At 43.5% G+C, this 27,636-nt stretch overlaps 2 protein-coding genes across 12 annotated transcripts in view; one reads left to right on the forward strand and one right to left on the reverse strand.

Moving 5' to 3' along the window:
* Positions 1 to 4,371, reverse strand: part of ARID4B (AT-rich interaction domain 4B) — a 93,787-nt gene extending 89,416 nt beyond the window's left edge. For 2 of the 6 annotated variants that reach the window (XM_056343833.1, XM_056343827.1), the window contains exons 1-2: positions 4,107 to 4,371; positions 2,891 to 2,945 (exon numbers count right to left, since the gene is read on the reverse strand). In XM_056343833.1, the coding sequence (XP_056199808.1) occupies positions 2,891 to 2,896 (6 nt within the window). In that variant the 5' untranslated portion in view covers positions 2,897 to 2,945; positions 4,107 to 4,371. Of the gene's footprint in view, positions 1 to 2,890; positions 2,946 to 3,143; positions 3,168 to 3,364; positions 3,504 to 3,599; positions 3,671 to 4,057 lie in introns of those variants that run through there. The other 4 variants (XM_056343828.1, XM_056343831.1, XM_056343829.1 and 1 more) reach the window with 4 other exon arrangements.
* A 338-nt stretch (positions 4,372 to 4,709) lies between these two features.
* Positions 4,710 to 27,456, forward strand: GGPS1 (geranylgeranyl diphosphate synthase 1). Of its 6 annotated transcripts, none has more exons than XM_056343639.1 (4): positions 4,710 to 4,862; positions 9,498 to 9,590; positions 18,973 to 19,043; positions 22,856 to 27,456. In XM_056343639.1, the coding sequence occupies exons 2-4, from the start codon at positions 9,524 to 9,526 to the stop codon at positions 23,615 to 23,617; spliced, it is 900 nt and encodes a 299-aa protein (XP_056199614.1). In that variant the 5' UTR covers positions 4,710 to 4,862; positions 9,498 to 9,523; the 3' UTR covers positions 23,618 to 27,456. The 6 variants fall into 6 exon arrangements, with proteins under 6 accessions (XP_056199614.1, XP_056199617.1, XP_056199618.1 ...); XM_056343642.1 differs by having other exon boundaries at positions 4,721 to 4,871; XM_056343643.1 differs by lacking the exon at positions 9,498 to 9,590 and having other exon boundaries at positions 4,723 to 4,862.
* Positions 27,457 to 27,636: the final 180 nt, after the last annotated feature.

A 27,636-nucleotide genomic window follows, 5' to 3' on the forward strand; every position in this document is an offset into this window, starting at 1 on the left:
AAGAACAGTCATGTCAAGACTTGAATGCTTCTTCTACGACATATTTCAAGATATTTCCAGGCTGCCTTCAAGTGGCCTTTGCAGTCCATGGGAGGACTACTTACTAGGCTAAAGTTACTAGTTTATACAAGTGACTTTTATTTACTTGGATTAAGTTGGTTTATTGCAGGGAGAACAATCAAGCCAACAGCTTTGGAGGTGGTACTCTCCTAGCAAGCAGCACACCTCTCTTGTCTCAGAAGGTTTCAAAATGCAAGAGCGTGAGTGACTTACAGATTTCTATCAGTTCAGCTTGGTGCTCTTCCTAAATATACCTCACTATGTTTTACAAAGAACGATAAGCATCCTATCCATACCACGCAGATAGGAAAAAAAGTCAGTAAAGCTACATGAGTTGTTCAAGTTCACCCCGAGAGACAAAGATACCAACAAGGAATCCAGTTCTAATGCTCTAGGCACCAGAATACACAACCCTCTCCATGTGAAAGAATGACCAAAGCATAAATCAAAACAGGGGCCTCCATCGTACAGTCAGCAGCAAGTCTGCAGTCAGCAGACTCAAAGTAAGACTAGGCCTTAAAGCATTAAATCCTCTACATGCTGAAGTGTCCTTGAGGAATACTCTTTCAATAACTCACAAAATAAATGCACGCAAATATACAATCATATTTAAACAGTATCTTGATCTAGTATAGTCAGTATTACCTTGTAGTGATACGAACAGAAAGCTAAGAATAGTCTTAAGCACTCTTCCTTACTGCTTTTTATTGGACTTAATCCTTGTAAGCTCGGAAAATAAACTACAAATTCAAGCCAGGCAGAAAAGACTGATGCACTGTATTATTCCTGGTATCTTAAAAAAGAGTCTTCATTAAACTGTTGAATCTTAGAAACTTCTGTTAAGCTACAAAGTCTGTTAAAAGTTTCACTGTAGTAACTAAAGCTTCAACATAATGACTTAAAGATTAACCTCACTTAACATTACAGGGCACAGTAAATAAAGTACTAGGAGTTATCTCAAGCATACGTAAGTTTAATGCTACACACACAGACTGCAAAAACTGCAGACTTAAACTCAGCATTTGAACACACTGGCAGAATTATCCAGATTTAAAAATGCAATAGTATCACAAACCTTATCAAAGAATAAGTAAGCTGGGAGCTTTTATATATATATATATTTACAGGTTTCTCTGTTTGCTACTTTAAATTGAAGCATGTTATACATTCAGTTCAGCCTGAAGTGGGGTCTCTATCAGTATTCCACAGAACACTGCATTCCACTTGTGATCCGACCTCCTCATCCTCGCAAACTGTCTATCTACATATTTATATGGCTCCGCAACCACAGTATCTGAACCTAATCTCTATGGTAACTGTGAGATTTGTTTACATGGAGAAAGAATATTAGAAATGTATGTAAATTTAGCTGTTGTTTAAGTAAGTGTTTCTCCTTATGGGGGAAAAAAGCTCCCTATACTGCCTCCTATTTCTCTCGCTTCCTTCTCCTGCATCTCCACCAGGCAATGAGCCACATTTGGAAAGCTCCGTATCGTACTACAACAGCCTGTTGTTGTAAATTCATAAATAGTTTACTTTTAATGAGAAAGACGTTTGCAGTATTTTAGATCTTAACACTCGTTAAAGAAAGATCATAGGTAGGGCAATTAAAACATGGTCTTTTAAAAGACACTGTTAAGTCTCCAAGTAAAAAAACCCAAACATTCTAAACCTTCAACAGCTACACAAAAAGACTTAAGTTTGCTGCTCAGTAACTCAGATCAATCCAGAAATTGAAACAGTCTGTATCATTTACCGTTTACAGCAGTGAATATAGTATGAGGTATACATTTTACATAATACTCATTCACAGATGGTAGGCACAACTCTTGATAGTACAAGACACCCCCCCCCCCGATTGCTCTTTTTTATTAATAAATATCAAAGAGATGGTGTATCACAGGTTTGTTACAATTATTTTTTTTTATATGATTTACAGTATTTTCAAATGAGATTTACTGCTGCCCAGCAGGACCGGCAGCTGAATTACATGGGGGTCATGGTAACATAAATGGCAGTTTAAGTGAGACATATCAGCAAAATGATAAAAAAAGCCTAACAAACCTAGCTGTTAAAAACTATGTTTAGGTACACAGATCATTGCCACACACACAAGAAATCATTCTACTCCACCGACACATTTTTTTCTATAAAACGTGTGCAATATATTGCAAATAAATAGTCTAGGAAGGCCTAAGAGAAGAAAAACGAGCAGCGATGAGGTAGGTGAGCAGCGATGAGGTAGGTGAATGCTACAGAGCACTGAGAAGAAAATTAGAACCTGTTTGGAAATCTTTCTGCACCTTACAGCAGTCATTTCACTGCAGAGAATCCCTTACGTGCACCCTCCCTGATCGTATCAAGATTATTCATTCAACAAAACTGTTATTAACGAACAGAAAGTTAAGTAAATGTACCATTTACCCTCTATTCAAGTAAACACGGTTGCATAGCCAGCATTTCCCCTGCAACGTTACTTTCTCAAGCAGGGTGACTGTCCCCTGCTCCTCCATGAAGCAAGCTCAGCCCAGGCAGCCATGTCCTTACTCTCCTACAAACAATGTTTCTGAAGGAGACCAACCCCTGCTCCACCAACTTACGGTTCCCCCCCAGCATAAGGCAGCCGAGCAAAACCTGCCCCACCGTCGGCTTACGAGCAAAGGCACCAAAACACAGCAGTGGGGGCGAAGCAACCCGCAGTCTGGATCCGCACCAGCACCGCACCGAGCCTCTCGCCGGGGTCGGGACAGATGGACTGACAGATAGGACAGCATTTCTTCATGCAACCCTCCCTTCCTTCCCCTCCCAGGCACACAAGCGAGTGTTTTACCTTCATGATGAGCTCAGGCTGCGGTAAAAGCCTCGGCAAGGGCTGAGCGCTGGACCTGGAATTTAAAACAAAGCGCTAAGGCACCGCACCAGCCGCTCGCACCGGGCGGGGGGAGGGGAGGCAGCGATCGGGGTGGGGGCGCTGGGCTCCTCCCGAAACTCCCCCTTCGCTTCCCCGGATCCCCCCACTATCTCCCCGCTGAACCCCCTCCCCTCCCTCCTCGGCCGCTGCTTCCCCTCCAGCTCCCACACACCGCGGCTTCCCCTACACTCGCTGCCATTGACGCCATTTCTGTCAGAGGAGGAGAAACTTGCCACAACAACAACCCACCCCCAGCCTCCCCGGCTGCCGCGGGGGGGGGAGGCGTCCCCGGCTGCCTCCCCGGGGCGCTGCGCCCCCTCCCCAGGCACCCAGCAGGCGGGAGGGGACCCGCCAGGGTCCCAGCCCCGGGACCCCCCCTACACACACACATACTTTTACTGCGGGGAGCCGGAGAGAGGGAAGGAGGAGAGAGGAAGGGAGGCTCTTCCTCCATTGTACGAGGAAGAGTGCCTGTGTGCGCGGCGGGGGAGCGGGGTGTCGGTAGCAGCCCCCCCCGCCCCGACACACACACATACACACACACACACGCTTTTGTAGGGGCTGCGGCTCCGGATCGCGGCTCCTCCTCCCCCCCACCACCCCCCCTCAAATAAAGGAAAGCGCTGACTCCGCGGCAGGAGTTTCAGCAGCAACAGCCGCAACTCCCCGGCTCGGCGCAGCGGGTCCGGGCGGGGGGAGGGCGGGCGGGAGGCGGCGGAGGGGAAGAAAAGGAAGAAGAAAAGAAGGGAGCGGGGACGGGGAGGGAGGGGGGCGGGGAGAAAGGGGCCCGACCTGCTCGGCGGGGACACCGAGCGTGTGTGTGGGGGGGGGGGGGGGGGGGGGGAGGAGGGGGCTGGAGAAGCGGCCGGTCCCTCCCGCAGGCAGGCGGCAGCCGATCCCCCTCCCCCCCGCGCCGTCGCTGGGTGTTTGGGGCGGCGGGGGGGGGGGGGGGAGAAGGAGGATCGCCGAGTCCCGCCGCAGTCTCGCTACGAGGAGAAAAACAACCGCCCCCCTCCCCCCCGCACGCACGCCCCGCCGCCGCCGCCCGGCCCCGCGCCCCCCCGAGGCCCCGCGCCGCCTTCTCACCCGCTGGCGGCGGGGCCGGGGGGCTCCTTCTCCGGCTCGGCGTCGTTACCTTTGTTCCGCGGCGCCCTCCCGCCCGCCCGCTACTCCCCCGACCCGAGGCGGGGGGGAGGGAAGGGAACGGGTCGAAGCCTCCCCTCAGCTCCGGGCCCTCTCGGCCGGCCTCGGCCCCCGCTCAACGCTCCGGCAACGGCTCTGCTCGCGGCGGCTCCGCGCGGCGCCCGGAGGGGCCGATCCGTCCTGCGCGGACCCGGCGGTGGCGGCGGCGGTGACTGCTCGGCTCGGAGCCTCTCGGTCCCCCTCCCCCTCCCACACCGACTGCTTGACTGACGGGCGGACTGGCCAGGGCACGCCCCTCTCCCCGCCTCCTCCATTGGGCCCAGGCCCGCAGAGCCCGCCCTCCCCTCGGCCCCATTGGCCGCCGCATCGGAAATACTGACATCATTCTTCTCCACTTCTATGGAAACTGAGACTCGGCGCCGAGGGGCCTCATGGGTGCCGCTGTCCTCGCGCGCCCGCCGTGCCGGCTCGGGCAGGGGCGCGCGCGGCGGGCGGACTACGCCTCCCAGGGAGCACCGCGCGCGGCCGCCGCCGGGGGACGGGGCCCTGCCCGCATGCTAATGAGCCGCGGGGGCACGGCCGGCGCCTGCGCGCTGCGGCGCTGGTGGCGCATTTTCCCCCAAGAGGGGAAGGTGGCGCCCGGCGGAGCGGAAGGGGGCGGCGCTCCGGCCCCCCGAGCTGCCGCCGTCGCCGCCACTCGTGGAGCGGAGGGCTGCCCGGGGGAGCGGGGCGCGGCTCGGCTGCGGAGGTAGGCGAGGTGAGCGGCGGCTGCCCGCGCCGAGGCCAGGAGCGCGGGGCTGCCCAGCGTCGCCTGCCCGCTAGCCGGCCGGGGCTGGGGGGAGGCGCCGGTGCGCTGCGGGCGGGGGAGTTGGGGGGGGGCGGACGGACTCAGAGCTCCTCAGAGGAGCCGCTCCTTCCCCCTCCGCACGGGGCCGAACGGCAAGGGCGAGCGCGGCGGCGGGGGGAGCGGTTCTCGCGGCCGCCCCGCCCAGGTGGGGCTGGCGGGCTGCCCGGAAGGGGGCCGGGAGGGGGCCGAGGGGAAGGGGGGGCCGCAGCCGGCGGTCGCCGATGGAGCTGGGCGGCGCCGGCGGACGGCGGGGCGGGCTGACTGACTGACTGGGCGCTCGGGGGCCGGGAGCCGCGCCGGGCTGGCGGCGGGCGGCGCCTCCGTCCCCGGCGGCTGAGCCCGGCAGCGCGGCTGAGAAAATGGGGGTGGACGGCGGGTGGGGGGAGCGAGGAGTCCTCGGTCTCGCTTTATCTAAAATGGCGCTGGCGCGGCGGGGCTGGTCGGCCCTTGGGCTGTGGCAGCGGCTCCAGGGGGCTCGGTCGCGGTCACGTCCCGGGCGCTGAGCTCCGGCAGGCGAGCCCTGCAGCCTGCGGTCTGGCTGCCGTGCCTGGCGCGGGGGGTAGGCAGCCGCAGGCCGGGCAACAGCTTCACGTTCATTGTGAAATGCCGGCTTTAATCGCGGAAACGCCGCGGTTCAGAAGCAGTCGCGGTTCCTGCTGACCCCTGTTCTGCCCTCGGGGCCGCCTGCCGTTTGCGAGCCCCCCCTGGCGCGGCGCCGTGCGAGGGCTCCCACAGCCCGGGTGCTGGTGTCCGGCTGCCGCCGCGCTCCGGCTCAATTGTACCCGGAATTCCCTTTAAAATCGAAGCAGAGTTCCAGCAACAGCACGTTCATCCTGTTCAGATATTGGTGTTGAAATTGGAGCTACGGAGAGCTGCTTGTTGACTTAGGGGCATCTTCGGGGGAAGCGTGTGACTGCCCTTCACCTGCCGTCGGTGGGCGCCGGGGGGTTGCTCGCTGTTAGCCTGGGCCGGGTGTGTAAGGAGGACTCCGCTAATCACGGCGAGGGTGTGGGCCAGGGTGACAAGCATCCCGCCCAAATTACTTTTGGATTAAGAGCCTTGATAGCCTCTTTGAAACAATACATATGCACAACAGTGTTCTCACTTCTGAAACAGACCTCAATCCTACATCCCCTTATCTGGGTCGCTTTTTTTCCCCACTGGTTATAGCGTCGCAGTACGCTAAGTTCTGCGATGGAGCTGATTTAAGAATTTTCTGGATGGTTCCTTTTGTGCTACAGCTCTCTGCTCCTTTGGTGGTTCTTTTGTTTTCTGTGTAACTGTACTGTGATTGGAGCCACTGAGACGATGATGCTTTTTAAAAGACAGTCTGTATACTTAACTTGGACTATGCCAGTGACTATATTCCCTTCATTTGGAGGAAGGGGCGAGCATATTCTGCAGAATGGCATGGAGGGGACGGGGTGAGAAGCTGCTTTATGAAGTTTCAAAGTGAAGATTTTTCTTGACATATCCCTTAGATGTAATATTACTTGCATCCTCTCTAGACAGCTCCTAGACACAGATCTCAGTTCCAGGTATAGTTTTAGAGTAGTTCCAACTTACGGGAGCCCGTGTCGCCATCTTATTTAATGTCTCTTTTCAAAGAGATGTTTTCAAATAGATCATTAGAGGGTAAGGCTTGTTGCAGTCCAAAAGACAGTTCTGTGGGCTCTGTTGTGATTGCATGGCCTGTGCCCATAACAGCTTTTCGATATGCTTACGCGGGGATACTGAGAAATAACTGAAAAAATAACTGTCATGCATGAATTGAAATGCAGCAAGTCATGTACTGGTTTAAATCGCAAAATTCTTTTACTGCTTTGAATAAGCATACATGTAATCAGTTCTTGTGCTTTCACTGACAGAAGGCTCTGAGCTCCCTTTCATTTATTAACTCCCAGCAATTTTTACTTTTTCACTAGGAGGGTGCTGACTAAGACCTTGTCTCTAAATGTCTTCACTGAGAAGACTTTCTGCAACAGTGCAACTCTTGTAGTAAATTGGTCAGTCAGCTGGGCAGGAAACCCTTAATATCAAGGGTTTCCCAAGTGTGTCAAATATGGTAACTTTGTGCAAAGAGTAGTAACACTATAATAAGTATGATATCATGCTATTCTTGCTTAAAGGCCTCTATAAGCAACTTCATTTATATAGTTCTTTATCAAGTGTCCCTTTGTGCAAGTTTGGAGGAGGTTCTGCTCGCTATTCTTGTTTTGCTGGGTGTCTTGGACACGTAGGTGTCTGACCATACAGTATGTCTTTTCCTTAGTGCAGATTACCTGCTACTTCATTTAAAGGTAGCATAGCAGTCCAGAAACTTTAATTACAGTGATTTAAGCTAAGTTACTATCCACTCTTTGTCTCTTAAAGCTTTTTTGCCTCCTTTTTATTTAAACAAACAAACTTGGCACTTGTGGGAGAAGTGCTTGACTACTCTTGCTGATAAGCAGTGTTGCAGGTGGACTCCTATTAGCTTTGTGCCAAATGATGCAAATACTTAGTTTGATTCTGTGTAATACCAGTAAATTTCAAGTTAGCTGGGGATTCTGAATATTGTCTTACTGCCCTACAGACAGGCAAGAAACTTACTAATTCCCTGAGAAGAAGGGAAGAACTTCAGTATTTACTTTTAAGCAAAAACTTCCGCAGATAAGCAATTCCAGTGCTAAGATCTCTTCCCAGCTCTGTTGGATAGCTAGGTATTTTCAAATCTAAACCAACTGTGTGGCTTCTTGACAAACTAGTCACAAGAGAGTTAAGTTGATACGTGTGTCCTTATATCCATCTCTACCAGCTTCTTCCTGCTTAAAACATCTGGGGTTGGATTGTGGTGATTTGTTTTATTTCAATTCTTCAGTGAAGTCCTTTGAGACTTATCCTTGATATGTAAGGGTACAGTTTGACAAGTGACTCTCAGTGGCAGTGCTGGCTTAAAAGCACTTCCTATCCCTTCAGTCATACCAACAAGCTGACAATAAAATAGTGAGTAGAGGGTGTCAAATCTGATTTAGATTACTGTGTGGCCTGACAGCTAGTTGTGCCTGCGTGCCATGGGATAGGGTGGAAAGGCTGTACTGCTTGTTGTGGCATTACTGCTGAGAAACTATGCAAAGCTTTCCCAGAAGGTGCAGTCTTATGAGCATTTTGTTGGCAACTCGGCTTAAACAGCCTTTCTTGCCCCTGAAGTGCTGATGCAGTTGATTAACCTATGCAGTGAGGCAAATAAAGGGATTGATTAAAACCTAAGCTTAGAGAAACTACTAATGCAGATCAGCTCCCAAGTTTGGAGTGCTACAGATATGTATGTGCGTGATGGTGGGAAGGGGTAGTGCCCAGGAACTGATTGAGCTATATTGAAAGGGAAAGGTCATGAATGCTGAGGAGTACCAGTTTGTCCAGGTAGCTTAAGGGGAAGCAGTGATCTTTATGCTGATCCGAGCTTTTGAAGGGAAAGTATTGCTGGATTACTTTGAGCAACTGTGGAACACAGTTTATTCTGCTCACGTTAACCGCTCCCCTTAACGTACCTACATTAAAAATGCATCAGTCCATACTTTAAAATACCACTTTGAAATAGTTGGGTTTTGGGTAATTTATGTAACTATTCAGTTGCTGCAGGGGCAAAAAGAACATCTTTTCCAGGATGCTAAGTGGCTGAGAAATGGTGCTGAAGTAGCATGAGACTTCATGCTATTGCTGCAGTTCCTGTCTTAAAATGACATTAGAAGAATTGTTTTGAGCTACTGCATCTGCAGTGCAGCAAGGAAGGCTAGAGGTGAAAGGACAGAAAATCTATTATAGAAAACAGTCTGGAAAAAACTGTAGATATAGATGACCAAAGGTATGTGAACCAAAACATAATCAATAGAAAATTGTTAAGCTAGGTAGGGAATGGATCCTAAAAGATTCATTGTAAGTCTGATGTATATAGTGTATGGGTAAGTGTGTAAGGATGTCTGTATGTTTAAACAGGGGTAAGACAATGGTATATTCCTGTTTTGCCTTCTAAAACAGGACTGAAGAATTCCATCAGAAGGCTGAGGCTAGTGTTTAGCTTGTTTAGGTTGCCATGGTATGAGGTGTATTTTCTTCTCTTGGGCATCTCCACTTGTGTATGGGGAAAGCATTTAGGGAGGTCTGATCAGATTAGTCATACGAGGTTTTGTATGTGCTGAGTGTCTTCTCTGAAGATTTACAGTGAAGCTTCATTGTTATGATTGCTGATGTTTTAAATATTTTATCATCTAAGCCCTCTAATACATATAAAAGAGCAAACAAAGTCTAGGAGTTGATTTAAACTATTCATGAATAATTAAAGAAAACTGTGTTTAGCACATAGGCTTGTTTCTTTTCTAAATGATATCTGGAAGACTTTTCTAGGTAGTAGAAGGTAGTATTAACTGAAGGTGTCATGTGCAAAATGGGAGTATTTGCACCTAAACTTGAAGTCAGCTGACTCTTTAATTGTATGCATCTGGTTTTTACTTCCCTAATTTTTTAACTAAATAGTGTTAATAACACTTTCTTTAACAGTGAACTACCTCTTACGAAATAAAGAAATGGATGGAATGGATGAGACATCTAAAAGAATCCTAGAGCCATACCAGTATTTACTTCAACTACCAGGCAAGTTTTTGTACTGTGTTTTTAAATATCAAAATTGTTTTTATGGCAGCTTTTATCTTTGGAAGTATAAGCAAAAAAGTTTATCCATTCTGGATTTGTGGATTTAAAAGTAACACTTTTCTACGTTTGTTCTTTTCTTCCTTTTGTACATTGGTACAATAGCTCTTTAGTCTGTTGCAGTGTAAGGAGTATCTCTGTTACTCTACTCTCCATTCAGAGTAGCTGACTTGCTACTCCTTAAAAAAAACTGGTAAGGGCAGGTACTGAAGACTTGATCGCAGTCTTAGAAAACAAAGCAACCTCAGCCTTGAGTTTATCCGCTTGCTGTACTGGACTCAGTGGGTTGTGTGTTTTGGTGTTTGGGTTTTTTTAAATAGCCAGTTTTTTTGTGTAATTTCTTCTCCCTGGTACATGTAGAGCCACATGTTCTTATAGCTAATAGCCCTGTCCCCTTTTGATTCACTTGCCAGAGGATCAGCCAGGCCTTTGTATGATACCAGGTCACTAGAACACATTCAGGTGAAATTTCCAGTCTTGAACAATACCTGCTTTAGCAGAATTCAGGAGACAGTTTGATGGAGAACTACTGTATGGATATGCCTTTCAGAAGCCTTTTTGACTAAACAGTCAGATTGTTTGTACTTGTACACATGAAGTGAAAGGAAGACTGTACAAGTTATTAAAGTGACTAACTTAGTGAAAATAGCAGTGGAACTGCTTTGTTGTTGGGAGTATTGCATGGTTGCCTTCTGTCCAGCTTATATTGCTTACTGATGGCATTTTAAAGTAAGATACAAAATATGGAAATACTAAGGAAAATAATTCTGACTGGGATAGAAGGCCTTCTGTCTAGACAAGTACTGTAATGAGTCACAGGAACAGTACTAAGTGACTTTTGCATGTTTGCAGCACCACCTATCAGCAGGGTGAGTCCTGTGGGTCCCACTTTGTTATACCTGTGTATAATGAATTTTATTATTAATATCCACAAATATTCAGAATTCTTGTTTACATCAGTGATTTCATTTGGCCTGGCAGTTAACACTACTTGAGTTGGGGAAAATAATAATAAAAAAAATTGGCAAGAATGTGCCTTTTTAATGCTAGAAAACTTGTTTCCTCCTTCTTTGCAGTATATTCCATTTTGGTATGTTCAACTGTGTGGTGGTTTTGCTAGAGAACTACCTTGAGAATGAGTCTACAATATTCCAGAGAGCTTTCCAAGAGTGGTCCTCAAGAAATTCACCTTCCTGTATGATATTTAATTGTACTTTTTGTTCAGTTAGGTTATCTCGTTTAACCACGGTATATTGTAACACCTCCGTATCTTTAGCTGCTTATTTTTTAAGCTGTTGTAGGTAGCAGCAAAAAAAAAAGTACAGCTTCCTAGCAGGAAATACATAATAGACAAAGTGCCAAAACCACCTCCCATAGGCAAAGGTGCTTGACTATAGCTCTTCAGTTAGCTTTCATGTTAAATGATGCATCGAGGATATGCACTTAACCTTGCCACCTTGACTCCGACTAAATTCTTATGTCGTGAGTTCAGTCCTGATCACTCTATACTGATGGCTTATATAATGTTATACTTAGTGCAAACACTTTATATCCTATCTTGCTAGAGTATCATAAATCTGATTGTCCAGTTCAACACATTGATCTGTTAATTTAGCTTACACTTTGGAGAAGGTGAGGCACAAGATGCACGTCTATGCAGAAGTGGTGGTGTCATTCAAAAGGGAAGACTTCTTTTCAGCTAGGCAGGTAAAAGTGGTGTCCCTGTAGAAGCCTTGTTCTGAGTAACAGGTGAAGCAGTGGGGATTCACGGTCATATGGCTGGATGTCTACAGTTTTTGAAACACTGGCTCTGCCCAAAGTCAGCTATGCCAAGTACAGACCAGTAGGAGCCAGTTACTTGTGTGAACCTTGGAATTGGTATGAACATCAGTGCTTGGTGAGGGGAGAAAATTGGGCATATGCTAGCTGTTCATAATTAGGGTGGAGCCCAAATGAGATGCCTGAGCTAATCTAGCAAGCTGTTGCTGAAGGAGGCAGTTTTATTCTGTCCTCTTTATGCTTCTGGCAGTATTCTCCTGCTTCTGAACTTGTGCCAGTTCTCAGGTTGTTAACCAAATGATTAGTTATTATCAATCGCTTAACCTGTTAAAAACTTGCCAGGTTAATCTTGTTCCTTGTTTGTGAGCTAGCACAAGGGTAGGGATGAGGAGCTGTTTCTGTGTTGGATCAACTAGAGCTCTAAGGGCCTTTTGCAGAAAGTTTGGCCAAGTGTCAAATATGTACAACTTTAAGTGGACTTTTTCTGCACACTTACCGCCTTTTAATAGTTCACTTGCTTATCTCCTAAGACCAGTTGAAAAAACAAACTCTCCAAACAGTTTAGTAACCTATGAGAATTTGAATGAATTTAGATACATATCAAACTTCGTTTACATTACAAGGGATTGTGTAACAGTGTTAAAGCTGTTTGGAAGGAGAAAAAAAAAGGGTGCCTACTAATGTTGACTGTAGTGAGAACACAAATGTTTATAACTGTTTAAGGATTCATCCGTCAATACAAGAAGCTGATGACTGCTTCTCAGTAATGAAGTAGGACTTTTAATGGTAACAGTTTGGGGGTGATACTTAAACTAACCTTGTCTATTTCTTTGACTTCAACAGCAGTAGCATAGAGAAGCTACTGGGCTTAAGGGTTTTTTACTATGTTATTTTGACTGCTAATATGGTAACTGATGTTTATTCCCTCACTAGCAGAATTTAGTGCTTGGGAGAACATGCATTCTGAAACAGTAACTTTTCTTGTAAAATATCCTTGTAATAGAATGTTGCCATATCAGTGTTCTACTTAATCTAGTATTCTGTCCCTTAGTCTCATAAACCAAATGCAACAAACAGGATTAGCTTTCACAAATTCCAATGTGGTTTGTCCCAAAAATGGCCTGATGCGCACATATCGTGAATCTTTTATCTCCAAGTGGCTGAGGTAACAGCAGTAGCTGCTTTTGCAGCACTAAGAAATATGTGGAATTTCAGTTGCAGCAAAACTGATGTGGTCAGTAGCTTGCTGTTGAAAGGGGTAGATTCTGATCCCACTCATGACTGTATATCTTCCCTTTCATGTTCCTCTGGTCTTGGCTGCAGTCTTTCCTGGGCTTGTTCAGTGAGCTAAACAATCAAGACTGGCTTTTTTTTTTTTCAGCTTTTTCTGCCGGGTTACTGAACTAGACCAGCCTGGTGAAGGAGTTTAGCACCAGAGGGCATGATCCCTACCACTGACATGACTACATTTGGCACATCAGAAGCCTCAACTTGGGCCAGGTTCCTGAGGGGGGCTGCAGCTCTCCAGGTTCTGAGCTGCAGGGGTGCCTGGGGGCACCCACTGAGAAGAAAGTGAGGTCTCTGCCCCTAAAAGGTGTGCAGTAGTGGAAAATGTGTGTCAGCAAGCAAAGAAACAGTGGATGGGGGTCAGCAGGCTGCATAGCATCAGAAATAAAAGACCAAGACCCTGCAGGTTCAAGAGCCTGAAACTTTGAGGTGTATTGAAGGAGGGACAGGAACAGTCTGTGGACATCAGGTTGAGAAATGAATACTCGTGCAAAGGTGAAGGCTGGGAGCTGATGGCTTCCTGGTACTGGGGGAAAGATTCCTGTTCCTTGAGCAGATGTGTAGTTGCCACATAAGTTCAGTGCACTGGAAGAAGACGCACGGCTGGAAGCTCTGTATACAACAAAGTATCAGAATGGCACCTGGTGACAGCAGCAAGTGATAGTAGGGGGAGACACTGCTGCAGGGGACAGAGGACTCCATCTGAGCTTCTGTCTTAAGGAGGTTTGCTTTTTCTCGGTAGCTTTGATCAGGGATGTTACAGAGAGACTGCCAAGGTGTGTGTCACCCTCAGACTACTTAACCCTTCAGCTCTTCCACTTGAGCACTAATGGATATAGCAAGAGGATGCCTGGAGCTTATCAGGTGTAACTGTGTGCCCTTTGGAATGTGGGCCAAGGGCACAGGAAGCCAGGTGGCTGTTCTCTGTGATCCTCAACCCCCTTCCCTTCACCACTGAGAGCAACAGACAGATCTTGCCTGTCAACAGCTAGTTAGTTGCACAGCTGATACTGTTATCAGAGATTTGGGGTTTATGACCACGGGACTCCCTCTGTAGAACAAGGAGTACCAGGAGAAGATAGCATCCACCTACCCAAGTTGGGGTAAAAGTCTCTGTCAAGAGGCTGAGCAACCTGTTGAGAAGGGACTTCCACTAGAAATCACAGTAGAGGGGAATGGCTACACACAATCAAGTAATGAGATGGTGGACTTTCAAACAAAGGGTGTAGGCTGATGTGGACAAGGGTAGACCTTGTAACTGGCAAAGCTGAAGGTAGCTCATCCCAGGTATATGCACTTATGGAAGTATGAATAGGACAGTGTCATGGAGGGAAAGTGTTGCAACACTCTCAAAACCATCAATCTGTAACAAGGTGTTTTACCATCTCATACCAGCATACTCTTCATGCAGTCCCTCTGCTGCCTTCTCCTTGTTGCACATCATCCAGGGTGTGTGTTCTCTTGTGCTTCTTCCTTGGCTGCTCTCTCTTCATTGGCTCTCAACCACTTAACCAGCCACAGCTGCACCTTATCTACATTGGCCCACCCACTGTCCCTGAAGCCAACCCACAGTTGTATATTATCAATGCTAGTTAACCCAGCTTCATTCCACTGCAGGAAAGCTCTCACCTTTTCTGGGGAATCTGCAGGACTGAGTGCCTCTCTGAAGCACCTTTACACAAATGCATACAGCATGGGGAATAAACAGCTGGAGTTAAGAGGTCTGCATGCAGTTGCAGGGCTGCAGTTCTGTTGGAGTACCTGATGTAGGATAGATAGCTCAGGCAGCTGCAGTGCTGCCCTGGATAGATAGGGACTGCCTAGGAAGGTGGTCCGGAGTAGCAAGGAGTGGGAGCTGCATTATATGTGAAAGAGCAGCTGAACGGCATGGAGCTCTGCCTTCAGTCAGATAAGCCTGTTGAGAGCTTATGGGTTAAGATTAGAGGGCAGATCAATAGGGGTGATGGTATAGTGGGTCTTTGCTACAGACCACCTGAGCAGGAAGAAGTAGATGAGGCTTTCGAACAAGTGGAATATACCTCATTTACAGGCCTTGGTCCTCGTGAGAGACTTCAGCTACCTCGGTAGAAAGCAGCTGAAGCAACACAGCAGGGCACAGGCAATCCTGGAGGTTTCTGATGACCACTTGCTAACATAGGTGATCAAGGAGCTGATGAAGACAGGCATTGTACTGGACCTCACACTCAGAAAAAAGGAAGAATTCTTCAGGGCCTGAAGACTGGGGGCAGTCTTGGCTGAAGTGACCATGGTATGTGGCATTCAGGATCCTGAGAAGAAAGAACAAGGCAAAACTCAGGATCACAACCCTGGACTAGTTAACCCTATTTTGAACAGGGGAGTTAAGCTAGACAATTCTACAGTGACCTTAACCTGTTGCAAGTGGCTGCCCAGGTTTGAAAGTGTAAATGCGTTCTCTCTTTGCTTGTCTTCCTGCAGTTCACTTATGCTGGCTGTAGTGTTCTTGTAGCTGAGTGGGGAGGCCTGCTTTATCTATTTAGCCCTAATCTGACAGAGGCTAAATGTAAGAGTGTACTATATAGCTGAGGTAATATAGTAGCTTCCTCCAAAAAGGCAGTGCTGCCTTCCCCTGGCTCTTGGCATCTGCTGCTTACCCTGTACTAACTGTGGCAGATCCACTTCATAAGCTGACTCAGTGCATAAAGCTGGCAGAAAGCTAACCTAGCAAAAAGCAGACAGTTTTCTGCTGGGGTAATGAGTTGAATTAGCTTAGCGAGGCTCTATTGAGAGCTAGGTTAATAGTCCCTCTGCTTTTTCCCATGCTGTTCTAGTCCTTTTATGTACCTTCACTGTAAGTGGGGTGCTGCCCTATGGGTATAATTTGTGGTCACTTTAATGGAGCAAGAGTGAAGAAATACTTATCAGGAGTCTGTCCAGAGCTGGAGGTCTGTGGGTTTGGGTTCTGTGCCCTGTCACAAGAGCAATTGTATATAGAGAATGTCAGGCTGATTTTTTTTTTTTGAGAAGCATCTCATCTGTCTGAAGAGGTGGGAGGGTTTGTCCTCAGTACAGTATCTTTAATCTAACCAGATCTTTGTTTCACAGATAAGGTTTTTACGTTCTTATCTGTAGAAGGCATTTCATCAGAGTGACTCTAATGTTCTTAATATTTTTTCTTACCTTTTCCACCCAGCATTACTAAGGAAAAAAAGCTTTTTGTAGTTGCTGCTTGATTTGGGTAACATTGGGATCTTAAGCAGATTAAACCAAATGCATTTAGCATAACTTTGATAAAAACCAGATGCAGTAATGTCTATTACAGCTCTATACAGTGGGTAGAGCTTCTAATTTTGGAAGTTAGACCTCTGTTCTTCAGTTTTACAATAGCCTGCTTAGAATAATTAACAGCAGTTACATGTGACAGTGAAGAAACTGGATTTTAATTTTGTTCTAGTGTCCCTGAATTGTTGGCTTGTCTCGTTTGGGGAGAGGAGAGGTGTGGTGAGGAATGGAGGCTTCTGCATCTAGGTTTTTGAGACCAGTATTAAGAGGAGTTTGGTCTTTTGCCAGAGCTGTAGGCATGAAACATGCATACAAAAAATTGCTGTAATATCACATTGACCAGGTAGGATTGACTTCAGAACAAGATAAAATAGCATTTATGTAGCAATAATATTCCTTTAAAGAGGCTCATGCAAGCAGATTTGTACCTACAAGAGGAAAGATGAATGCTTCACTATACAGATAGTGATTTTTCCTTGAATAGTCAGTGTCTAGACAGCCTTGCTAGTCAAGGTAGACAAGTCTAAAAATTCAGATGCTGTCTGTACTAAGGAACTGAAGTGGCTAAATCAATTGTGCATGTTAATAATCCATTTGGAGTGTGTGCTAGTAGCTATGTTCCTCATCATAAAATAACACTTGTTGCTGAGCATCTGGCATTGCGTAAGCCTATTTTCTAGGAAACACATTTACAAAACCAGAATTAGCTGTCTAATGTAAAAGAATAATGTTGTCTGTATCAATGTAATTTAAAGTGAATAAACAGCTGTAGATAAGGTACACTTCCTTAATGTGATACTATCTCTGAATAGTTTTCTTTATGGATGTACTGAAATATTTGCTGATACTTAACTGGCGAGCTATGCAGTTTGCCAGATGCTTGTAACAGTTATTCTCAGTATTTTTGAGTAATCTTTTGTCCTTTAACTCATGCAATTGTTTTAAAATAAAATATTGAACCTCTGATACAAGGCACTTTGACCCTCACTTGCACAGTACTGGTGGTCATAAGTGTGTAGCAAGTCAGATCAGAGAATTAATCTGTCCAAAATGTGATCTATCCATGTGAGGAAAAGGGTGGAAGTCTGAGTGTTTGAAGTGTTTTAAATCCTTAGTATCTGCAGGAGATACTATCAGAAGCAGGTCTAATTTGAATTAGTGGTGGTGCTTAGTTAATGCAAGGAATTTTTAAACTCTTGGGTACTAATCTAATTTTGTATTTAGTTTTGAGATCTGGTTACCTGTGTTAAATTAGTGAACTTCTAAGTCAGCAAATTATTGATTTAAATTAATGAGTTAAAAAAACCCCAGCAATTTAGAACCAGCTATATACTTTCTTGATGGAGAACAAGCTTGACATGGGGATCTTAAAATACCTGTTCTGCTGTTTGAGAGAAAACAATCCCTCTCTCCTGCAGAAAGCTATTGATGTTTAAAACTAAGCACGGAGAACAAAAATAGAGAACACGAGGCAAAGAGAGTATATGTCCAGGTAAGAGTGCCCTTTCACACAGGACAGAGCCAGAGGACAAAGCTGTAGAGGGCAGGTGTAGGGGGAGAAGCACCTTTTCATTAGTCTTCTAATGAAAACCAAAGGACTATGGGGACAGGAAGTAATGGAAATGTTTGAGAATGGAGACAAAAATTGAAGCCCTCTGAGCCAGGGAGAAAGGCTTATCACCCTTGCTGCAGAGCCCAAACAACAAAGTTATTGCTTACCTGGTGGTAACTTAATTAGAAAAGGAGAAATCCTCAGCCCCAGTTTCTCCAGGGCATATCACTGCAAGTGAGTCTACCTATTTTTATTGTTCTGTATGTGCTGGTCACACAGCAATAGAGAAGCCTTAGGGAGAGATTCAAATATTGAAATTTCTTCAGTGCTACGGGCAAGATGGCATCATCAACATGAGGACTAATATTGCAGAGTCATTAAGTTATGTCTCAGTAGATCTTGAGATGAGTAATATAGAACCCACTGTCTAGGTTGCACTGCTTTGAAGTTTATTTAAAACTTTTTCCAAAGGCCTTGTTGATGTGAGCTACAGACACAGAGCAGTTTGTCTAAACCTGTCTTGCACTTACTTAAAGATCTTATACATAGCTGAGCTTCTCAAAGTTCAGAGCAGCATTGTCTCAGCGTGGGTAGGGGGTGACTTAATTTCATGTTGGTCAGCAGTAGACGTGCTCGTGACTCCTAACAATTTATAAAAGCTGGCATCAGTAACTTACAGGCATGTAGGTTAACTTCTATTAAAATGAACTGTCATGTAAAATGATCTGTATTGAGTAGTAATGCTTATTTTAATACTAAACCTGGACTTGTGGTCTTGTCTTTCATTCCTATGAAACAGGGCAACTACTCTGCTCCACCAAACTACATTAGGCAAAGCAGAACGTAGCCCATTATTTTTGTAGACTTCTCAAGTATAAGATAAACGTCTGAATCTTGGAGATTTCTGTTCTGTTCAGATTTTTGTTTAGAGCTATTCAGTATTTCAAATGTCACTTGCTTGTTTTACATATTGTCAGTAGCAAGTGAAGAATCCTGCAGGAGAAAGACCTAAAAATGGAGAGAAATAGATATTCAACCAATTGTCAATATCTCCAACTAATAAAGAATTGTAATTGAAATTTGATCTGTTACAGACATGAAGTCAATGTGCTTGTCAAACTAGGGCTTACTTTCAGAAGCAGTAAGCTGATCTATACAGGTTACCAGCATACTCAGGATCGCTTACTAATTAAACTGCCAAAACTAAATACAGTAACCTGTAAATATGTGCTTTGCATATTACTGTGAAATGTTTAAAACTGAAGCTGCTGAAAATTGATGTTTATACAATGAGGAAACAAATTGTGTGTTATGTGGTATGATATATAATCAGCTTTCAGGTGATGATGCTGATCAGTTTACTGGTCTCAAATCAGTTGTTAAACTATTGTCCCTAATAATGCACTTTGTGACTTTTTATAAATGCCTGTAATATTTTTATTGTAGGTAAGCAAGTGAGAACCAAACTGTCACAGGCCTTTAATCACTGGCTGAATGTTCCAGAAGATAAAATACAGGTACTGGCTAATTATTTTTAATAAAGGGCTGTTATCTATTTTTCAAGACTACTGGTAACAGACTATTATCCTACATAGTACAGATCATCAGAAATCTTAAATGCACTAATTATAGTGCATATGTAGAACATATGAAAGTAAAATTGCAGGAAAACAGCTTTAGCGTAAAGCTCTGCCTGTGATGTAACACTGAAGAAGTTACTTCCATGACTTGCCTGATGTCTAGAATAGTTAGTTCTTTCCCAGTGTGTTCAACCTTTTTAAGTTGGAGATAAGCAGCTACCATTGTTACCTGCTTAATCTAACTAGGTTATTACCACTGAGTTTTCAATGAATTTTGAAAGAAGCTGGGCAGAAATACAGTGATTGAAAATAAAAATCATTAGATTTTGATACCAGAATATCAAAGACAGCAGTTAAATCAACTTTATAAACCACTTCTTGTTCTGGATCTAAAACTGTGGGCTTCTTATCATACAGTCTAGAGTACTTAGTTTAATGCTTCTCATTGGAGTGTAAGAAATTCCCATCTCTTTTGCTTTTCTGTTGGACAGATCTATACAAGATGTATGGCTGTGTATTTAAACACTGTGGCTTGTCAAATGAAAAAATATGCTCTTGGTTAGACTACAGTTTTGTTAAACTGCATATAGAGAGTGCCAAAGATGGTGTCCAAGACAATGTAAGGAATTAAAATAACCAGTTATGCTTTTTGACACTTAATCAGCTGATCCCTAGTTAATTTCATTAATTGTTGGCAGAAGTAACTTTAGAGTCTGCCAAAGAGTCATCTTTAGCATGAGAATGACACTTCATAGTCCTCAAGTAGCAAAACGGTTTGACTGATTTAAACAATGAAGGAAGAGGCTGCATTCATTATGTATTAACGTTTCTTTTCTACCTTCCAACCTGTCTATATAACTTTTTAGCCAGATTTATCTTGGCTTCCAGCTAGAAGCATCTTACCCTTTGTGCTCAATACATATTCAAATAAAATATATTAGAGCAACCTGTGCATTGTATGCATGAGTTCAGTCTAGTATCATAGGTCACAATTCAAACTGGCAGAAGCCTCTGGTAGTTATCTGGGACAATCCTCTGCTTAAAGCAGGGCTTGCTCCATAGCTACTTCAGGCTACTGGGGGCCTTGCTGAGTTGAAAATCTGAGTATGTTGATTCTGCAGCCTCTTGGGGTGTATCTCCCCATTTTGAACCCCTTCCATGATAACAAACTCTTCCACTCTGTCCAGCGAGGTTTTCTTATGCTGCAGTCTGACTGTTGCCTCTTGCCATTTTGTTGAGCACCTGTAACAGTATGGGTCCATATTGTCTCATGTAAACTAAAGCTGCAGTGCTTCTGTGTGAACAGAAGTTACCGGTTCTGCTTGTCACTTTTAAAGTGATAATCATTTAACCATTATTGAGAACTTAGACTGCTTGTTTTGGTTATCCTTATGAAGAAAACCAGTGCTTTAATGTTTCCTTTACCACTTAAGCTGTTTGTGATGGAACCTAGTATTTTTTTCCTTCAGGTTATTTGAGGACAAAACCAAGACCCTGTCATCTTTTAATCTGCATCTTGACACAATTATTACTCCTTTTGTACATACCCGTACTAATTTTCATAACTTAAGGTTGATAATGACTGGAGGTGGTCCTCCAGACTTAATTTTGCCTCTCTTGATGTCCTAAGTGTCTAGCAGCCTGATTCCTTTCCAGATATTTCTATTTCTTTTATTAAAAATATTAATTCTGTCACTTGTTATGGGACTTTTTTACCCTAAGTCTTTTGTCTTCATGTACTTTATTTAGATGATGCAGTTGAGGTGACTGTTCCTTGATAGTTGATGTTACTGTTGGCTGCCACCATTTCACATTTTTCCCAGCCAAGTGGTCTCTTCCCCCTGCCCCACACCCCTTAATGCATCTCTAGTACCCATCTGATGCTGCCCTGAGACACGTTAGTTTTTTTAATTGGAGAACACTGGGTTTGTCAGATGAAATTTCTTCTGAGAAGGCACTGAAATGGCCTTGTACAGGGCCAAGCAACTTTTAAAGCTATTGCAGTTAAGGAGGTAAAGTTCTGTGAGTTGAACCGATAGTGCTGCAGCTGCTGATTAGATAGGCTTAGGTTGTAAGAAAGCGTAACACTCTTTTCTGGTTCTTCAGCTTTCATTATAAAGAACAGTCTTTTCATTTCTGCAGGCTACTTCCTGATGTACTCTAAAATATTTTTTTCTGCTGTCTGAACTTTTTTGCTCCTTACTTTCAACTTTGAAGCATTTTTGACACTGTCTTAAGTTCAGAAGATAACTTACACTGTTTCAATTGAACCTTAAATGTCTAGAAGCTGCAAAAGTTCATGAAACTGATGGTAATATGAATAGGTTAGCAAGAGAAATGCTGGAATAAGCTTATCCAAGGAATTCACAGAATGCAAGGAAACTTTCCTGACAGTACTGAGAATGACATAATGGTCTAAAAGAATATTCAGACAAACAGGTACGCAAAGTTGCTGTCAGTAAGTACTCCATCCTGTGTGATATAAAGTCAATGGGCAACAGCATATCTTTACAGGTCAAAGTAGGGCTCACTTCTAACTGGTAGATGGGTCATTAGTGCTTCTTAAGTAGGTTGTTCTTGCAGTTATCTTGGACAAACATTTTAAGATTCCTAGGATTTGGGCTTTAATCTTTGGGATGGTGGTCACTGAACACTAGGTGGCTTGCTATTCAAGAAAGTGCTTGCAGTGAAGTCTCTTTACTTTTTCCTACAGCATCCACCAAATAGTTCCATACTAGGCACTTGCTGCCATTTAATGGTGGCCTAGTATTTTTTAGAAGCAGTTTTGATGAATGTTGACTGAGTGCTGTGTTTGTAGCTAGCAAGTGCAATTGGTTCATTAGCTTTAAAATCATATCTTAATCAGATGTGTTTTGCTGTGAGTTCATACAATATGCTGTTTTACATGCTTGAATTCTATTTAAGCAGATGCTGAATATACTTGTTCCTTGCATAGCAGCATTGCAATTAAAACTGTGCATAGTGCTAAAACTCTTGTTGAATTATCCTGCTTTGGAATTGTTAAGGGTCACTTTTAGTCAAATGTAATCAGCTACAAGCTGTTGTCCTGAATAGTTTACTGCATACCTCAGGTGGTGTATGATATTGGTCTGCCTAGTGACAAGTAGTAGGGCTGTAGGAAGCTTTTGAAAAGACGTAGTTTCTGCCTTTCTGCCAAGAATTTCCCAAATGATGTTTTAGAGAGAATAGTCTGTCCTTTAAGAGCTCAGTACTGAAGATTACACAAAGTGTGGGGGAAGAAAGATGAACTCTCTCCACTTATCAAAACAAGGTTTACAAAGCAAATGTGTTAATGGATGATACCTGACACTCTCAAGAGCTGACTTTGGGAGATCTCAGGTTAGTGAAGCTGAACTTGTCACAGCATCATGTTGCTTTTCTTTTGCTCTGTTCATGTTTCTAATAACACTTACTGCATGACTCCTAGACAATGATATATTTTAGAACTGTATCAACAACAAAGAGGAGCATGCAAGTGAGAAGACTTTAGGGAGTAAGTTCACTTTGAATCTGAAAACCTTATACAAAAGGCAGACAGCATGATCCAGGAATTAGAGCAAACTGACTGATGAAGAGAATCCAAATTAATAGTAAAAGCAAGTGGTCTGAAGGGGAACCTCACTGATAAAGTATTTCATTATTTAAAATTTTATCCACTTTAAATCAGGTCTTGCAAAACTGGAGGTTAAGTTACAGTGGAAGACTTAATTTTTCTCTTCTTTTAATAGGTTATCATTGAAGTGACAGAGATGTTGCACAATGCAAGCCTACTTGTGGATGATATCGAAGATAACTCAAAGCTACGACGGGGCTTTCCAGTGGCACACAGTATCTATGGAATTCCATCTGTAATCAACTGTGCTAATTATGTGTATTTTCTTGGCTTAGAGAAGGTTTTAACCCTTGATCATCCAGATGCTGTTAAAGTTTTTACCCGTCAACTTCTGGAACTCCATAAAGGTCAAGGCTTGGATATTTACTGGAGGGATACTTACACCTGTCCTACAGAAGCTGAGTATAAAGCTATGGTACTGCAAAAGACAGGTGGTCTCTTTGGATTAGCTGTAGGCCTCATGCAGCTGTTCTCAAATTACAAAAAAGACTTAAAGCCACTTCTTAACACACTTGGCCTCTTCTTCCAAATAAGAGATGACTACGCCAACTTACACTCCAAAGAATATAGCGAAAACAAGAGTTTTTGTGAAGACTTAACTGAGGGCAAGTTCTCATTCCCAACCATTCATGCAATTTGGTCAAGGCCTGAAAGTACTCAGGTGCAAAACATTTTACGTCAAAGGACGGAGAACATAGATATAAAAAAGTACTGTGTACATTACCTTGAGAATGTGGGTTCATTTGAGTACACTCGGAATACATTGAAAGAGCTTGAATCTGAAGCCTATAAGCAAATTGAATCACTTGGGGGAAACCCTGAGCTTGTGGCACTAGTTGAACAGCTGAGCAAAATGTTCAGAGAAACTGAAAATTGAAAAATTTTAACTCCTGGTGGTGGATTAAAACTTGTTTTAAAATGGGAAAATGGCCGGACTATGAGAGGTGTGTTAATCGGTCTCACTTAAAACACTTTTTGTAGCCATCCTACAGAAATTATCATTAAAAACAATTTGATGCTAAGTATTTTGAAATATATACCCTATTATCTGTAGAGTCTTAACTGTAACCGCTTAGATGGCTTTGTTAAAGATGTACTAGAACTGCAACAAGTTTTGAATCTAAATGTGGTCAACTTTACATAGTCAGCATTATTTCATTATTTCTCGTATTAACCAGGCAACTGTAGGTTTCTGGCTGAAATTGCATTAAGTCGGATTGACCTGAGTGTATTGTGCATTTTCAAACAATGCTCTAGTAAATGAAAATGTACAATGTTAAATAACAGAAGGTACTTGCCGCCACAGTGTGCATAAAACTTGTGTGATATTTCAAAGTCAGACTTGGAAAGATCAGATGGATCAGCATATGAAGTTCTAAAGTGAATATCCTATCCAGCTTCTGGGGGTATTTTCAGGGGAATGAGGATTATGAAAGAGTATTTTATATGCAAATAAGACTAATGTTTAGTCTGAAATTGTAGCTTTATAATGACTTAAGTACCTTAGAGAAAAGATTCCATTGCATCAGCAAAGCATAAATTAGCTGCTGATTCCCGCTCTGCAGTGAATAATTTTGATTGCCTGTTTTTAGATTTTTAAACAGTCATATTTTTTTAGCCAGGGTCTTAAATCTATGCATTAGAGCCCATCTATACATGTAGCTGTAAATAGTCACATGGTGAGCTGCTACTAGAAATGGAATGGGATTCACACCAGGTAACTTTAGGACACTATAATTAGTGCATGTCTCTTTAATCTCTGCTTATAATTGAGAGGGGCTTCTCTGGGAGTTGATTCGTAATTCATACTGCATACCTGTTCTGAATTGTTATCTGGAAAGCGAGATTGAGGGGGAAAGGCTGATAAGTGACAAAACTCTCTGCTCATCTAATGTATATAAATGTGTCTATATAAAGGTGAACAAAATGTAAGCAGAGATGTTTGTTTCTTCTTGTCTGGGCTGACTTGAATCAGGTTCAGTCCCTTATTCTTCACACAAAGCTTTTCTTCGGTCTAGGGGGGGTAAGGGTTTGGATCAAAGGTGGGACTGGTGCTATCAGTAGTGGTGTTAGCTCAGGCATACCCTCAAAAGAAATGGCCAGAGGTACTTGGCTTCTGCAGCTGAAGGATAGTTTTATGTGGGTGTTAATTTACTGTACCTGGAAAGCAGAGAGAGTCATGTTCTCAACCCGCTGAGAAAACTAATTGAAGAAGGTTGCTGTAATGTCTTTCCCGGGCAGCCTTAAGATTCTTCTGAAAGTGATCAAGCATGAAAAAATTCAGGATGACTGCTTTGTAAGAGGTGTTATGTAGTTATGGATGATAGCCTTTTATCTGCATGCTGAGGAGGAATCTGTCTGCTCTGTGATTAGGCAGAGAATAATAGCCTTGTCACTGAATGGACCTGGTTGCCAGGAGTCAATAGCTCAAAGTTGGTGAAAAGTGTCTTTTTAATGTTAATGACAGTGAATTGTAATGCCTTTTTCATAACTTGCAGTGCTTCATAGTAAGCCTGTAAATCTTTAATGTTTTATGAGAAAATACTACCTGCCGCAAAGGACAACGCTTATTTTGTGCCAGGTCTTGGGAGTTTCTAAACACTGTTGCAGCTGATGTTGAATGGAGGAGAGCACTGAAAAAACTTGTTAAGAGAAATCGCCTAGTCTTACTGTGAAAGATATCCTTGTGCCTATTAGGATATTGTAACTGACACAGGACAAAGTGCGCTTAGTGCCATTTCATGTCTGCTCAGTTGCTGGGTTTAAACAGTTTTGTGTAGTCAAACTTGCCTAATGGCATAGCTTTTACTTTTGTATACACTACCACCTGAGACTTCTGCTATATCGTCACTTCTTCAGTTCATTCTGACAACTATTATTTATTCTATACCATATAGAATTTATTATAAATAATTATTTATTGTAATACCATATCTTGTAGAATGTGCCTCCGCTAACCTAAGAGTAAGCATATTGGAAGTTTTTGAGCTGCAGGCCCTTGAAACCACAAATGGGCAATAAGGGAAAATTACCCAGGGAAAAGAAAGCTGGACCAACAAGAAACAAGTACAGCTCTGCATTATTCTGCCTTCAAGGCTTTTAATACTAGTGTTCAAAGCTTACCTTGAAGGTATATCTTAAAAGGCTCAGAAGCAGAGTAGTGTTGTTCTTCACTTTGGTTAGGATTAACTGAGGCCTCTGAGGTTTTTCCTGATGTATTCAGGAGTTGGAAGAGGCTGAGATCTTTCCCCTTCATCTGTTAAGCAGGTAGAGCATCTTTAAGAATTAAATGTCAGCAGTGATGATGCTCTATAGTCAAGGTAGATTTTATATTTGGAGCCATGAGACTGTATCTTCATTAGTGTCCTCCGTTACTGGCTCTGATACAAGCTCCTGGTGTTAAGCCATGTTAGGAAAATCCCTTCCTTAAAGCAGCATGAGAGTTCTTGTGGCTGCAGAATTAGTTTAGTTGTGTAAGTGCTGCTCTTTGTTGCTATGCCTCCCACAACACCAGGAGTAGGATTTTTTTTTTTGTGATCTTCACAAGAGCTGCATTGCTGTGGAATGGAAATCTGAGTTGTGAGTAGAAATGCCCATGGGGAAACAAAGGGGATGCTGGTTTAAATGTCAGTCCCTTTGAGCCAGAACTGTTGTACTTATTCTTTCTACCATTGCCAACAAGTTCTGCTTTGATCAAGTTACCTGCGCATTTCTTGGAGGTTTAGCTCTTGCAGTGCCTATGAAGAGAAATGCGGGTACTCATCAGTCTCCAGCATTTCCCCCACCTCAGTATGTTTTCTGATTGTGTGCCTGCTCGGATGTAAATGAATGCTGTCATCAGTCTTTGAGTGGCCAGCCATTGGATGGCGCATCTGTGTCTGCTGCTTCGAAGGCTGATATTATCCCAATCAAATATAGTGAAAACTGCGTTGTTTCAGGACCTTCCTGAGGAGATGGCTTGTCTTCCACCTCTCCCGTTGAGCTCAGGCTGTTCAGGGACCCTAAGAGCAACTTTGTATTGGCCAGTTGTTGATACTAACAGCCTAAAAATGTTAATGGCAGTGAGGAAGTAGTTGCTGATATTCGTTATCCTTTCAACATGATGAGTTTGCTAATTATTAAGTATCTAAATGCTTCCATGTGCTATGGAAGCTTCCTATATTAATGGCTTCTTTCCTCAGTTATAGCTAAATGCTAACATAGTATAGAAACATGGGATTTGTGGGTTTGGTGGTGGGTTGGGGGGGTTCTCTTTTTTTTTTTTTTTTTTGGTACCTTCTGACATAAACTGGTTTGGACACTGATAGTCTTTAGCATTGAATTGGGCCAGGCTGTTATTCATGTACAAGAGCTATATAGGCACCTGTTCTCTCCTTTATCCTGTCTTAATCTTACCATTTTATGTTTCAGATTTGGTATTTACTATGTTCTTTGTATTATTTGCTCAGCACTTTCATTGTAATTCTTTTCTCAGTGCTATTTCTATTCCGCTACTAATGCCATAGCGCATACAATACCATCAAACTCACTTTTGATCCTCGACAAACATAATAGTCTGAGTATGCTGTTGAAACATTGAATTGTGGCTCATCGTATGCCTTCACAAAAGTAATCAAAGATTTTCTACAATCTTTAAATGCTGTAACTTTTTTTTCTCCAAGAAGCTAAAGCCTGTAATACATCTTATATTGCCATAAATTATTTTTGTTCCACATAGCTTGAGCTCCTTTCCTTCTCCTACCCCTGTGTTTTCAACACCTATTTTGCTTTGGTGGTAATGCTCATTAGGCCTTCTTGTGAAAGAACTCACTAGCCCTGGGAGGAAGAGAGGTTAATTTTTGTCTGGGTTAATGAATTATCCCACTCAGCAAGAGCCTGATGAATGTCAGAGCTGGC

The sequence above is a fragment of the Falco biarmicus genome, chromosome 6 (genome assembly GCF_023638135.1).
Source record: "Falco biarmicus isolate bFalBia1 chromosome 6, bFalBia1.pri, whole genome shotgun sequence".
Classification (NCBI taxonomy): domain Eukaryota; kingdom Metazoa; phylum Chordata; class Aves; order Falconiformes; family Falconidae; genus Falco; species Falco biarmicus.